Raw genomic sequence first — 12,108 nt, forward strand, 5'->3', positions numbered from 1 at the left:
TTGAATTTTTTATCCTCTGCCTATGTAATAAAATATTATTAAATATTCAACAAAGTATTTTGCAGTCTTCATACAGGGAACTGCAGAACGCATATGGGCATCCCTGACCATGAATGAGATGATGTATCCTGACAAACACCTCTAAGTTCACAGCATTTGGGACTGAAATCAGCACCTTGTTTCTGAAGGTCGAGGCTAATTCCACCAACACGGCATCAAAAGGCTTAAACCCCCGTATTCCGGTCTATCTAAATTTCAAGTCTATCGTGCTTGTTAAAAACATCAGATAAACCACTGATAAGCACGTGCTTTATCAAAGAGCATTTGCACTTGAAAACAATGTCAAGAACTCCTTATCACTTTGGGAGAGGCTGAACTATGACTATTTCCTAACAATACCAGTGCAGAGAACGGAGATAATGTGTCCGTTACCAGCCAAGTCACATGCTAAAAGCTGGTCAATGGTGTCTGGTGCTGTTGGGCTGGCACAGAAGGGCAGCTCCGAGGCACTCATTGTTCACCGGGCACAAAACGCATCTCTAGCCCCTCAGTTTTGGATCCAAGGCGTGCCCGCGTTTTCTGTTTATTTTCAGCCATTTTAAGGGATTGGAGGTACCTGCACAGAGTCACCAGTGAAACTTTTCGTTCTTGTTAAAAACTACTTTCCAAAGGCATTAGCTTTTACGTTTGCACCATCCGAAGCCAGTCGGAATTGAAGTGATTAGCGTCTTGCAGAACTAATCCCATTACACCTCAGAGCTGTAAGATCTGCATTTCCTGAAGCACCCAGAGAAAAGAACGATACTCAACATCTATTTAACATTTACAATGCCATTCCTTAGATGATGGCACAAGAGATTAGCGGCTCAGACACCAACAGCAAAGCGCTGGTCAGCGCAGGGAGCACAGTTTGAGTCCTACGGCAGTTTAGCACCTGGGGCAGCAGTTTTCTCGCACAAGGGACATGTGCGTATTCCAGCTCACGGGTCCAGCTAGCAGAGCTGCTTCCAGACCAGTAAGAATTATACTTCACTGAAGCGTAGGTCATTGTAGCTGAGGAGGAAAACCAACAAAGCTTGGGCAACTCCTGCCTACTGAGGATGCAAAACTCTTGAATCCTTTATGCACGGTTCATTTGAATAGTCCTTGCAGGGCAGATGCACAAGGTTGTAACACTTCACAAGGCTTTTTAGACATTTGGAGTCTAGATATTTTAAATGCAAGGCTGATGGTAGCAAGCTCTTTCAAATGTCAGACTTTTTCCTCCTGTTTGTATCAGATCACAACCATGAGACAAAAAAGAATCTTTGTCTGTCCATGCCTTGCTCGGCTCTGCTCTGGCCCTGGTCTGGTTATCTCTTTGCCCCAGCTGCACAGTGGTTTGACTTACACAACCCATGACGTGTCCCGCAGTGGTACTCTCCTCATTGAACAGGCACCGGCCCAGTTAGCTCAGTTTCGCAGCTGTGTGTAGTTTTCAGCTTTGTCCCTACATTAGCTGCAGAGAGCACAATGCAGACACAAGATCTCAATTCAGGTTGATATGCTTAAGGCTGCACAAAACCCAGAAATGAGCAGCGCTGAAGCTGCTGAAAGGTTTTTCCAATGCTGGACGTGATTTTTAACAAATACCCAACAAGCACCAAATTCACAAATGAAGCAGTTAGCATTCAATGCTCCCTACAGACAACATCTGGACACAAGCAGTAAAAGAGGGTTCTTCTTACAGCCCAATTCGACCGAGAACAGTTCCACAGCCTCTAGAGATCAGCCTGTCCATTTCTGCAGCATTGCACATTGATTTTGTACCCGTTTAATGCAGTGCTCGGGGTACTCGGCGTCTCTGAAGTGGTTATACCCTCCCTCACGCATCCCCTACAAAACCATGCTCCACGTTTTGACCAGAGCAGGACTGCAGAACTTAGCCTAAGGCAGTCTGCACATCATACAGCCAGAGGTGTGTCGTACACTTCATCAAAATCACTTCCCCAAGCTCCATGAGCTTCAGCCACAATGGAACAAGTCTCTACAGAAAGCTTAAAATAAAAAGGTTAAGAAGAAGCATTGAGTTAAAAGTTTTATTCATTCAACATCTCACATTACAAATATTTAAAAATTATATGCATACTGGTATAAATAGTCATTTGCAAACTATTTAATAACATTAATTTTCACTAGCACTTCAACAAATGAACTCTTTAAAAAAAGTAACTTGTGTTATATAACTTAGAGTAGAACATACAAAAATATGAACTTAAACGTGAAAATGACTTTAATAAAAAATGAATTACCCTTATTTAAAATGCTATAATAAATACTACAACCTCCCCATACACAGTAAAAACTATATGGAAATTCAGCCAAGTAGTACAATTAACTGACATACTTAAATAACTTTTCCTTCTGATAATATGAGCAATACATTGGGGGAAAAACATATTAGGGATTAGTAAAAACTAGACACCCACTTGCTAAAAGTTTCACTTCCAAAAAATATAACAAAAAAATCTGATGAAAATTATAAAAACTAATTATACTTTAAAATTTAAAAATATAAAAAATAAAACAGTTGAATACAATATTGTCCCAATTCTTACAATGCTATCACAGTAGCTTTAAAATAAGATAATAAAATAAAGCAAATGACCAAAACCTTTTATTCCATTTTTTTTAAAAATAATCTCAAATTTACATTAGTAGAAAGATTGATTTCTGATTCTTTTCTTTAGAAACACCAGCAAGAAAGAGGATTTACTAGAACAGTAGAAAATGACATTTTTAAATGTCTGCAATTAAAAACAAAGAATTACACTGCAAAGATCTTCCAGAAGTCTGAAATAGGTATTGCACATAACTTGAAGTTAACTTGCCACAATTCATCACATTCAAGTTTTAAATCACCTTTAACAGAAGGTTGCAACTCTTCAAAAACAAAAGGGGTGAATTATCAAGTCTTTCCAACAGCATCCTTAGAAAACGCTAAAGTCATTCACTGCAAGTTTTAAATTTGCATTCTGCAGAGGTCTGTGTATGGAGAAGTAGATACTATACCAAAAAGCACGGGGCAGTGGGGTTCCTTTACATACAAAATAATCAGAAACACTTTATTTTACATTGCAAAAATAACCATGTAATTACTCTGTAACTACATTGTAAATACATGGCCGGTGCCATGCTGGTGTGATAAAACCACATGCTGCTTAACCCCTTTGCAAACTGAAGTGATACCCTACCACTGGTAACCCAATTACATGTTAATTATGTTTGGAGCTACACGGTAACCCCAACTACAAATCCCATGTAATTAGCAGGACATGTAATCACTAGTTAAGTACAGAGTAATGTATATAATTGTTTATGCCCTGTAAATCGAAGTGTAACCAAATAATCTGTAAACACGCTTGTCACACAATCACAAGTGAATATTAGTAGAATAACAATTTCTTACATTAGTCATGCATACTAACATTACATGCCTGCCACCTAGCAGGCTCTCTTTTACTCTTTAAATATAATTTAAAAGAGCAGACACATTTCTGCATCAAACACCTAACATCGATTTTTCATTAATATTAAAAATGGCTAAACATTCACCAAAAACGTCTGCATTTGTGTATAATTTTTAAAAACTCAGTAAGAAGCGGTAGACAATTTTGATGTTTCTTTACTTTTAGATTTCTACACTATATTTATGCATTTAAATTTCATGGGTCTAAAGACAGTGTCATTTGTCACTTTCATGCTTTTCTTCTTTAATTCTCAACTTTACATATACTATTTCTTAAATTATATGTACACCAAATACCTGGTGCTGGGCTAAGATGTTTAAGCAACATGCTTTCTTTTCTCTGCAGATTCTAAAATAGCATTGCCAGTGCACAACATCCATAATTCAAAATGTATGCAGAGCACTGAAATGTATAAAAAGCAGAATATAAGAAAATAAAATTTATTAAAATTATTTATATTAAAAAATGAAGTATATGAAGATCTCTCAGTAATAAAAGTACAAAAAGCTACTCTTTGCAATATGAAAAATTGAGGTATTGCATAAAGAGATATCCCGTCAGTGAAAAGTGTGCCTAAAAATGCTCACTGTTGGAAAAACAAGATATACAAAAGTAGTGCATAACAAATATACATTATGTGCATGACAAAATAAGTTAGCTACAAAAACACTGTACCGAAATTCAGCAGGTCATGTACAAAGGGAAAATTATTATTCAAAGCTAGTTCTCAAACAGTGTTATTTCTCGTAATGGTAACCCATCTCACCTGTTTACTGGGTAGGATCGGCACAATAGCACACCCCAAGCCACCTACAAGCATTAAAAAAATTAAAGGAACATTCCAACTATAATTATGTACTTCAGAGAAAAAAAAGTCCCTGACAATCTACACAAGAGCACTCTGCATTTGCATTACTGTTGTCAATATTTTCAGGGATTTCAGTAAAAGCAGCTCCCTTTCTATACTTGACTAGTAGACAGCAAATGTCTCCATTTTGACCTTTGGAACTTGGTAAGGTATAGTTCATTAAAGCCTGTATTGAAAATAAAAACTGCTTCCCATGAAGATCATCTGGGCTGGGGAAAGGGGATGAGGGGGGCCGACAAAGGCTTTTAACGGAGCAGATGTTTCCCAAGCAGTGCTGAGGCAAGTCTTTGGTTTGAGAGAGTCTGGGATGGTACCATATGCCACTTGGGCAGTTCGGAAGATTGCCACTAAATTCGTTTGTTTGCACACTGCTAAATAATCATTTGAGAAGTTGGCCAGGGCATTAGTTCAAAAGTAATAAAAATAATTTTCAGAACTACTCCTTCATTCGACTATTTCAAACTAAACCCCTGCACCCACTCTTTGTCATTCAGTTAACACTTACTGTGTTAATGCTTCCCAAGGTCGAACTCGTTTCTAATAAAGCAGGCATTAACTGAGCAACGGCGGCACGTCAAACACCTGTGTTTCTTTAGTCTCCACATTAAGTTCTGAAGAGGTGGAACCTTAGCTGGGATTCTTTCTACGAGAAGAGTACGAGAGGCAAACGCACGCTTGCACCATTTCATGCACAAATTCAGAAAACGGTGCAAAGCAAGACTTGGAAACTACCTAGGTGCATGCCTTCTGTTACAGCTAAGAGGGTATTTAAAACTAACTTTACATCCAAGATGGGAAACGAATAAGCAGCCAATTATAGTTCGTGTGACACAATGGAGTATCAAAACTTCAGTAAAAATCAGTGATATCCTTGAGGTATCTTTAGGTTTTCTACTTTTTCGTGTCAAAATGGAGAGCAAAGGCTGGCCCCTGATGAATGTTAGTATATTAGGATATAGAGTTATATATAGCCATCAAAAATAAAATCTATATATTTATCCTTCAGGAGAGGAAACGCCAGTTAACTAGTTGTTATTACTCTAGCTTTGGTAGGATTTCTAGGGCTGTAACCAGACAATTGAGTTCTCTTACTGAAAAAAAAGTGCACTCCCCCCTCAGTAGTAACTTTACTCAACTTTTACATTCAGGAATTCTTAAAATGTAATCATTTTGATGAAAATATAGTAAGCTCTGCCTATCTCATCAGTAATTTGGATGTGGGTGGTAGTCAGAGGCACGATCAGATACATACCGAGCTAACATTTCAGCCTCAAAACCCTTAACAGATTTTTTTAAAAAGATCGTTATTATAATGCTGCTTCAACTTTGCTCATGCATTTTTGTTGCTTTAAACATGCTCTTTCCTGTTGGTAGGTAAATGCTAACTTCATCTGTTGCTGGAAAAATCCAAAGTAGAAACAAAAAGAGAGGCAAAAACAGGCTTCCCTGGGGGAAAAGTGTCAGAACAGACTGATAGTGTTATTGTTACATGGTTATTTTAATAAAAGTATTCTTATGTTCTTTATTAACAATAATTTAATTAAAAAACCAAAATACTCTATTGTTTCAATTCTCTTTTCTTAATATTTTTCTCTCCTCTAAGAAAACGTTGCATGAAATTAAGCGTTCTCTCGGTAGTAAAGACAAGAGAACACAACTCACTCGCAACATGTTACCAATATGAAAAGGAGTTCCCAATACAGTTCTCAATGACAAGATTCTACAAAATACCCATATTATAGGTCATTCTTTCATTATACTATTGTTAAATTACAGACTACTACAAAAGGACATGCTATCTTGAATAAGAGAAAGGGTGGGGTGGGGTAGGGACAATCAGGATAACAGAAGAGTGCACTTAATTTGAGCCTGCATATGAGCACTGCAGTGATCATTTAGTTCCAGCGGAATGAAATATGTCTTGGGCGATCTCCTCCCTCCTTCACCAGGGGCTTGTGGAATTCCCTGCCAGCGCGTGAATGGATAGCAGCCCAGCAATATTCACAGTAATACTGCAGACAGGTAACATTAGCACAGAAAAATGGAGCAAATTTTCCACCGCAACGGGCCCCCTGACATTCATCACAAAGCTGATCATCCAAGACATATGGCTTAACTTCCACCTGTATTCAGAAAATGAGAAGAAAGTTTACAATTCTTAGTAACAACGGAGATAATGACAATTCTATGCTATTTACTGTCTGTGTCCTAGCAGGACTGTGATCACAGGTCTGTAACAGGGAACACAGCACTCAGGAATATCCCCCCTCATTACATATGATATATCAATATTACACACCCAAAACTACAGGCACTTAACTTGAGAACAATCCTGCTCCCGCTGTCCTCCCTGATACTTAAAAACCCCAGAAACCAGTGCTGACCATCGGCGTCCCAGGAGCTGTCACTGATCTACAGAAAGGACCTACCAACCTACTGTTACAGCACCGATACACAGATTCACATCGATATCCCGGAGGATGCTGGGGGTTTGTTTCTATGTACAGTCAGATGCACAATTAAGCTCCTACCCTTTCAGGTAGGAATGTAAACTGTTTACACAACACTGTAACTGCAGATGAAACATGCACATGGTCTGCAAATTCCACATCTGAATTTCCAACGTTAAAAGATTTCATTTATTATCTTCAATGAACAGCACATTTCTGTTTTCTTTTTCTGTGGCTTAGTCCTCTCAGCAAAAGAAATCCCACCTGATCTTGTGGGGATCAAATGAGAAGCTTTAAATGGGACTGATGCCCACCTACGCTGTTGGCACTAAGGGCTGTAATTCAGCACGGCAGACAAGAAAGGGGAAAAGAAAATTCTTCAAGATCTTAACCAACAATGACTCAGAGGAACTTACCAGCTGGTGCTCCAAGGGTACATCTACACGGTAACATCTGCAGGCTGCTAGCTTTTGATCTAGGCATTTGCATCCCAAAACCAAGCCTGCTGTACCAGGGCTACAAAACCCTGCTCACAGCACTCCTTGAGAGCACTTTCTCTGTGACACCAAGCTTGCTGCTAGCAGTATCCAAGCTGGCTACAGCGCAGCTCGTTTAGATGTGCTGTTTAGACGTTTAAACCACAACGGCAGCACCGCCATCCCCTAAAAGCTCAGATTCACCTCCAAACCAGAAATCACCTCCATTCTTTCGCTCCACAGAACTGTGAAAGGCCCGTGTGACACCAGAAGTGCAACCCAAAACTTCACGTTAAAAAAGTGTAGGTACAAGATCCTGTTCTAGAAGTGTTTGTGCGCCTTCTCTGAAGCTCATTTAATTAGATGTTTTCAAAAACATTTCCAAATATCCAGACTGTGACTGGTGTCTCTACTGCTAGTCTGTTAGCTCTGCATCTGGCTCAGGGATGCTCCCTTCTGCCCGCCCCAAGCCCCACAGGTGTGCCAGCTCATTCAAATAAGGATATTCAAAAGTTCCCGTATTTTTAAACTTACCCCATTTTATCACAGTCCAGACAGGGCACTGCCATAGTTTGATGCTTACACTACATATGAACTACTTGGAGACAGCAGAGCTGCCTTTTCTTTTGTACTTCAGTTTTTCTCCTGTTCCACTGCTAGAGTTGTGTCACTCCAACACCCCTTCACACCAACCCAGAAGAATGAATTTGTTAAAGAGCGGAGGCAGGCAGATACTCCTAACACTGTGTATTACCATTATCGCCTCGTTTGCCGTGTACTGTGAGGCTGAGTAGTTGTTGATGAGTGTTGTCCTACCCGTGCTAAGAGGAGAACCCTCAAATGTGCTATGCAGTCCTTCTTAACCTGGCAATTCTCCTGCTCTACGATGTCTGCTCAGACATATTCAGGGACCAAACTACCACAGAGGTACTTATACCTCTGCTTGCTTTACCCTGTTACTGCAGTGCTGGTTTTGTGCAAGTTTGCAACCCACAGGTATTAGTCAGAGCCCTCAGTGCATTTACTCAGTGTGCTGAAGTGCATGTGCCAAATATGGCTGCGATTGTTACGTGTGCTGGGCACAGTGAGGCTTCCCAGCCACACAGAAAAAGACTAAACTACAGCAGCTTGGCCAGGCACGCTTAGGGTGGCGGCACTCATCAGGAACTCCGCAGTGGCAGGTGTTACAGGCCACTGTGCATTTCATTTGCATTACCTCTTTGAAGGGCAGCCCCTCTGGCAGCACCTCCTTGCCTAATTTACAGGAAATCCCTTGTCAGTAATTTTTATTTTATTTTTACAGAAAAACTTTATTAGAAAAACTACTACCTTAATAATGAAAAGTAGTATTGCCACTGCTGAACTTTCATCTCTCTCATGCACCCAACCCGTCTTACAATGAATCCTCTGAGCACCTGTCTCCCCACATTGCTTCTGAACTACACACCAAAATGGGAAAATGAGGAGTGACAGGAGAGAAGGGGAAATAGATTGCAAAATCTTTGCTAGAGTTCACAAGTACTTACTCGAATTTGTAGTCCCACCAGCTTCAATGGACCTATTCACCCAAGTGTCTGCTTATGCAAGCAGAAGTTGCACAAGGGCAGCTCAAATTATTTGTTCAAAGCCGTACAGAACTTATTTCAGAGCCAAGATTAGAACAAAGACATTCCGATTCACAGGCCCACAGTCACATTGTTGTTACAATTCTTCTACCCAAGCTTTATAGCCAAAGCAGAAGTGAAATGATAATCAGCCAATCAGCCAAGTTTGGGGATTTTCCTCTGTATAACTATATGGCAGTCATGTAAGAAAAATCCAGAGACAAAGCACGAATTAGAGCAGTAGGTGTAAGGATGTGAGTTTCTCAAAACTGTGGCCTGAAGGTCACTGTAATGGGCAAAGTCAATAAAGGAATAAAATAACCAGACACAGGCTTTACGTAAGCTGCGGAGGATGGCGGCAAGGCTGTAACGCACGCTAACGAGTTTGCAGTGCATTGCTGTGATGCTCTTTAGGAACACCCACCACACCACGTATAACACGAGGACTAGAACCTGCCCATTCTCTCCAAAGATGCAGAACAGGAGTAAGAACTGCTCCATCCTTGGCAGATACTTTACTCCCTGACCTTACAGAAACAGCACAAGTACAAATACTTGCAGTGGGAGTACATGACGAGTGCAATATTCTTATAAAAGGGCAAGGCAGCTGACATGCTTCCCGTTATGCTAAGCAATTTGAGAAAGTCTGCATCACAGTTGCCTCCCACATTCCAGAAGCAACAGCTCTGTCCCACTCCTTCATTTTTATTCTGTGTTGTATCTAAGTGGCACAATCTAGCCCTAAATATGCAATTAATCTGATGTAACATTTACAGTCTTCACAATGACACACATTTACATGGAAAAGCGTTTCTAGAGAAAGCTCTGAACAAAAATAGAACACGCTTGAAGACCTTACCCGTTTATCTATCTCTCCATGCTGCAGCTGAACAAAGCGAGCACTGATAGCAGCTATGTAACTCTGTTGATTAGAAAACGCAACCCGCCCAGCTCCTTTTGGGTACTTCAGCTCCGGGTCTGTGTCGATCCCAGCGTAGCACACCCCTCCATACAGCCGATCCATTATCATTGCAAGTTCCACTACACCAGGAAAGGAAAACGGGACAGTGGTGTAGACTTGGTCATTTTTTCTAAAAGCATCAAACCAAACAGTCCATTTGTGTTCATGTCCCCCACTGTAAGTGTCACGAACACTTAATACTTCCCTTGCTGAAATAACTTGTTTCCCCCGTTGCCCCCCAAACCAGACTGCATATTCAACATGCCCAGTGCTGCGGAACACGCAGTGTACCTGCTCGTAAAGGCCGAGGAACACCACCAACAAAAATGGTTTTTCGTGGGTCAAGAGGCTGTGAACCATCCATAACAAAATCACTATCACTAAGGTTCCAAGGCCGGATCTGAACCTATGGACAAAAAGCTTTTTTTTTTAACCATTCACAATTCAAAGTGTCTCAGTAATATAAATTAAAACAGTATCCTACAAAGAACATCTCTTTAAACAGCTGTACTTCCTCCACTCGTTTTTGACTTGTTCAGCAATCATTTCTCAAATTGAAATAGCAGTAAGCTCTGTTAAGACAGATCGTGCTAAATTTCACCACTTCCGTGTTACCCAAATTTCTGGGAAAAAACTCACCCTCCACTGACACGTTTACTTAATCATGCCCCAGCTTTGCTGTCTGAACCGCACCAGTGCGTACCTATCTACGCTATTTGTGCTGCTCTAGCCAAGTGCAGGCACTAGACTAGCATTATCTCAAAGCACCAGGCTCCAGTGCGCGCAGTTGTGTGTTTATTTACTATGCAAAACTAGCTGCTTTACATTTGCCTACAGCTGGCCAAATTTGAAGTACAGGAACATAGCAGAAGTCTCCCCAACTATTAACAGACTCGCATCAGCCTCAAAAGTATTTGTACTAGTGATTTGCCACATTATGTTTCTTTGGGTTTGTCTCTGTCAAAACTCATTACATGCGACACTCAGACAACATGAAACTGACATTTTAATCAATAATAAGCATAAAATACCTGTCTGGAAATAACAGCAATGGTGAAATTTAGCGAACCTTTTTCTAAGAAAAACATTAATCGTAACTAGACTAACATAATGTCTAGTTTAAAAAAATCAGTAAATTGGTGTTCTCTGAGAACTTCATTTGACACCTTAAAGAAATCTAAACATTAGCATTCTGAAGACAGAAAAAAGGAAAAAAGGCATCCAACGAGAACAATTTCTGGTTATCAGACAGGAATTGTGCAGGCCCTGACAATTCTACCTACCGGTTTGTCTTTGATAGTGGGGCTGGAAACACAAAGATAGAGCTTTCCATCTTCTTCAATACATGCATCAATCAGTGACTGTACAGAGCTTTCATCTTGAAACAGCAAAAATGCATATCCTACAAAACCAAAAAACACAACTTCTTTTGTCCGTTTGGCTGTAGGATAATAATTTAACCCAGAATTATGCTTGGCAGCATGTCACCGTGCTCCCATACAGTGAGGGATAAACTTTCAGATGCTCTCACACATTTCCAGCCCAGCCTCCTGCAAGTCCTCTACAGAGACGTGGAGGGAAGCAGGGAGCTTGCTGACCAGCACACTCTCTCCCCGTTTCCTTTGAAAGGTTAAGCCAGCAGCATGAACTGGACAAAAGCCACAGCCGAAGAGGCAAACCTGCCAGGATGGTGGTTAATATAATCACAAATCCTTCCCAGCTTCTGTGGAGGGCACATAGTCCCTTTGAAGGGGGCTAGTCGTGACTATTATTACAAAAATGAAGAACAGGGAGAAAAAAAGGAAAATGGAATAAAGCAAAAACAGGAAGCTAAGGAAGAATTCTTCTAGTGCAGAATAATTGCAAAGCCACATTGTGAATTCACCAGTTTATAACAATCCCAAGGATTCAACTTTTTTTCCCCTAAACACTGGGTCATTGTTACAAAAATCATGTCTAAAGTGGAGTCTCATCAAGAAAAATTATTCTAAAAATGCTCCTATGTTATTGGTTATCAGATACCCACCCTTAGGAGGAAAATAAGATTTGCTCTCTGCCTTGTGTGGCCAGTCTACAATTAAAGGTCCGAAGCGACGAAAACTAGCAGTGATCTCATCTGTAAAGAGAAAAAGGAAAAGGCACATATTGAAATTAAAATAAATTGAATGGAAGACATTTGAAGAACTCTGATTTCAGGTAGCTTCATCCTATAAATAAACGTTCTGTGATCCTAAAGGTTC

General features: G+C 40.2%; 1 protein-coding gene across 1 annotated transcript in view; it reads right to left on the bottom strand.

The window, feature by feature from the left end:
• Positions 1 to 5,683: 5,683 nt before the first annotated feature.
• The window catches only part of CPEB4 (cytoplasmic polyadenylation element binding protein 4), a 39,375-nt gene continuing 32,950 nt past the window's right edge, over positions 5,684 to 12,108 (bottom strand). The window contains exons 5-9 of the mRNA XM_010132022.1: positions 11,895 to 11,984; positions 11,152 to 11,270; positions 10,160 to 10,274; positions 9,767 to 9,948; positions 5,684 to 6,500 (exon numbers count right to left, since the gene is read on the bottom strand). Coding sequence (XP_010130324.1) covers positions 6,273 to 6,500; positions 9,767 to 9,948; positions 10,160 to 10,274; positions 11,152 to 11,270; positions 11,895 to 11,984 — 734 coding nt within the window. The 3' untranslated portion in view covers positions 5,684 to 6,272. The remainder of the gene's footprint in view (positions 6,501 to 9,766; positions 9,949 to 10,159; positions 10,275 to 11,151; positions 11,271 to 11,894; positions 11,985 to 12,108) is intronic.

Source organism: Buceros rhinoceros, unplaced genomic scaffold (genome assembly GCF_000710305.1).
Source record: "Buceros rhinoceros silvestris isolate BGI_N320 unplaced genomic scaffold, ASM71030v1 scaffold13992, whole genome shotgun sequence".
Taxonomy (NCBI): Eukaryota; Metazoa; Chordata; class Aves; order Bucerotiformes; family Bucerotidae; genus Buceros; species Buceros rhinoceros.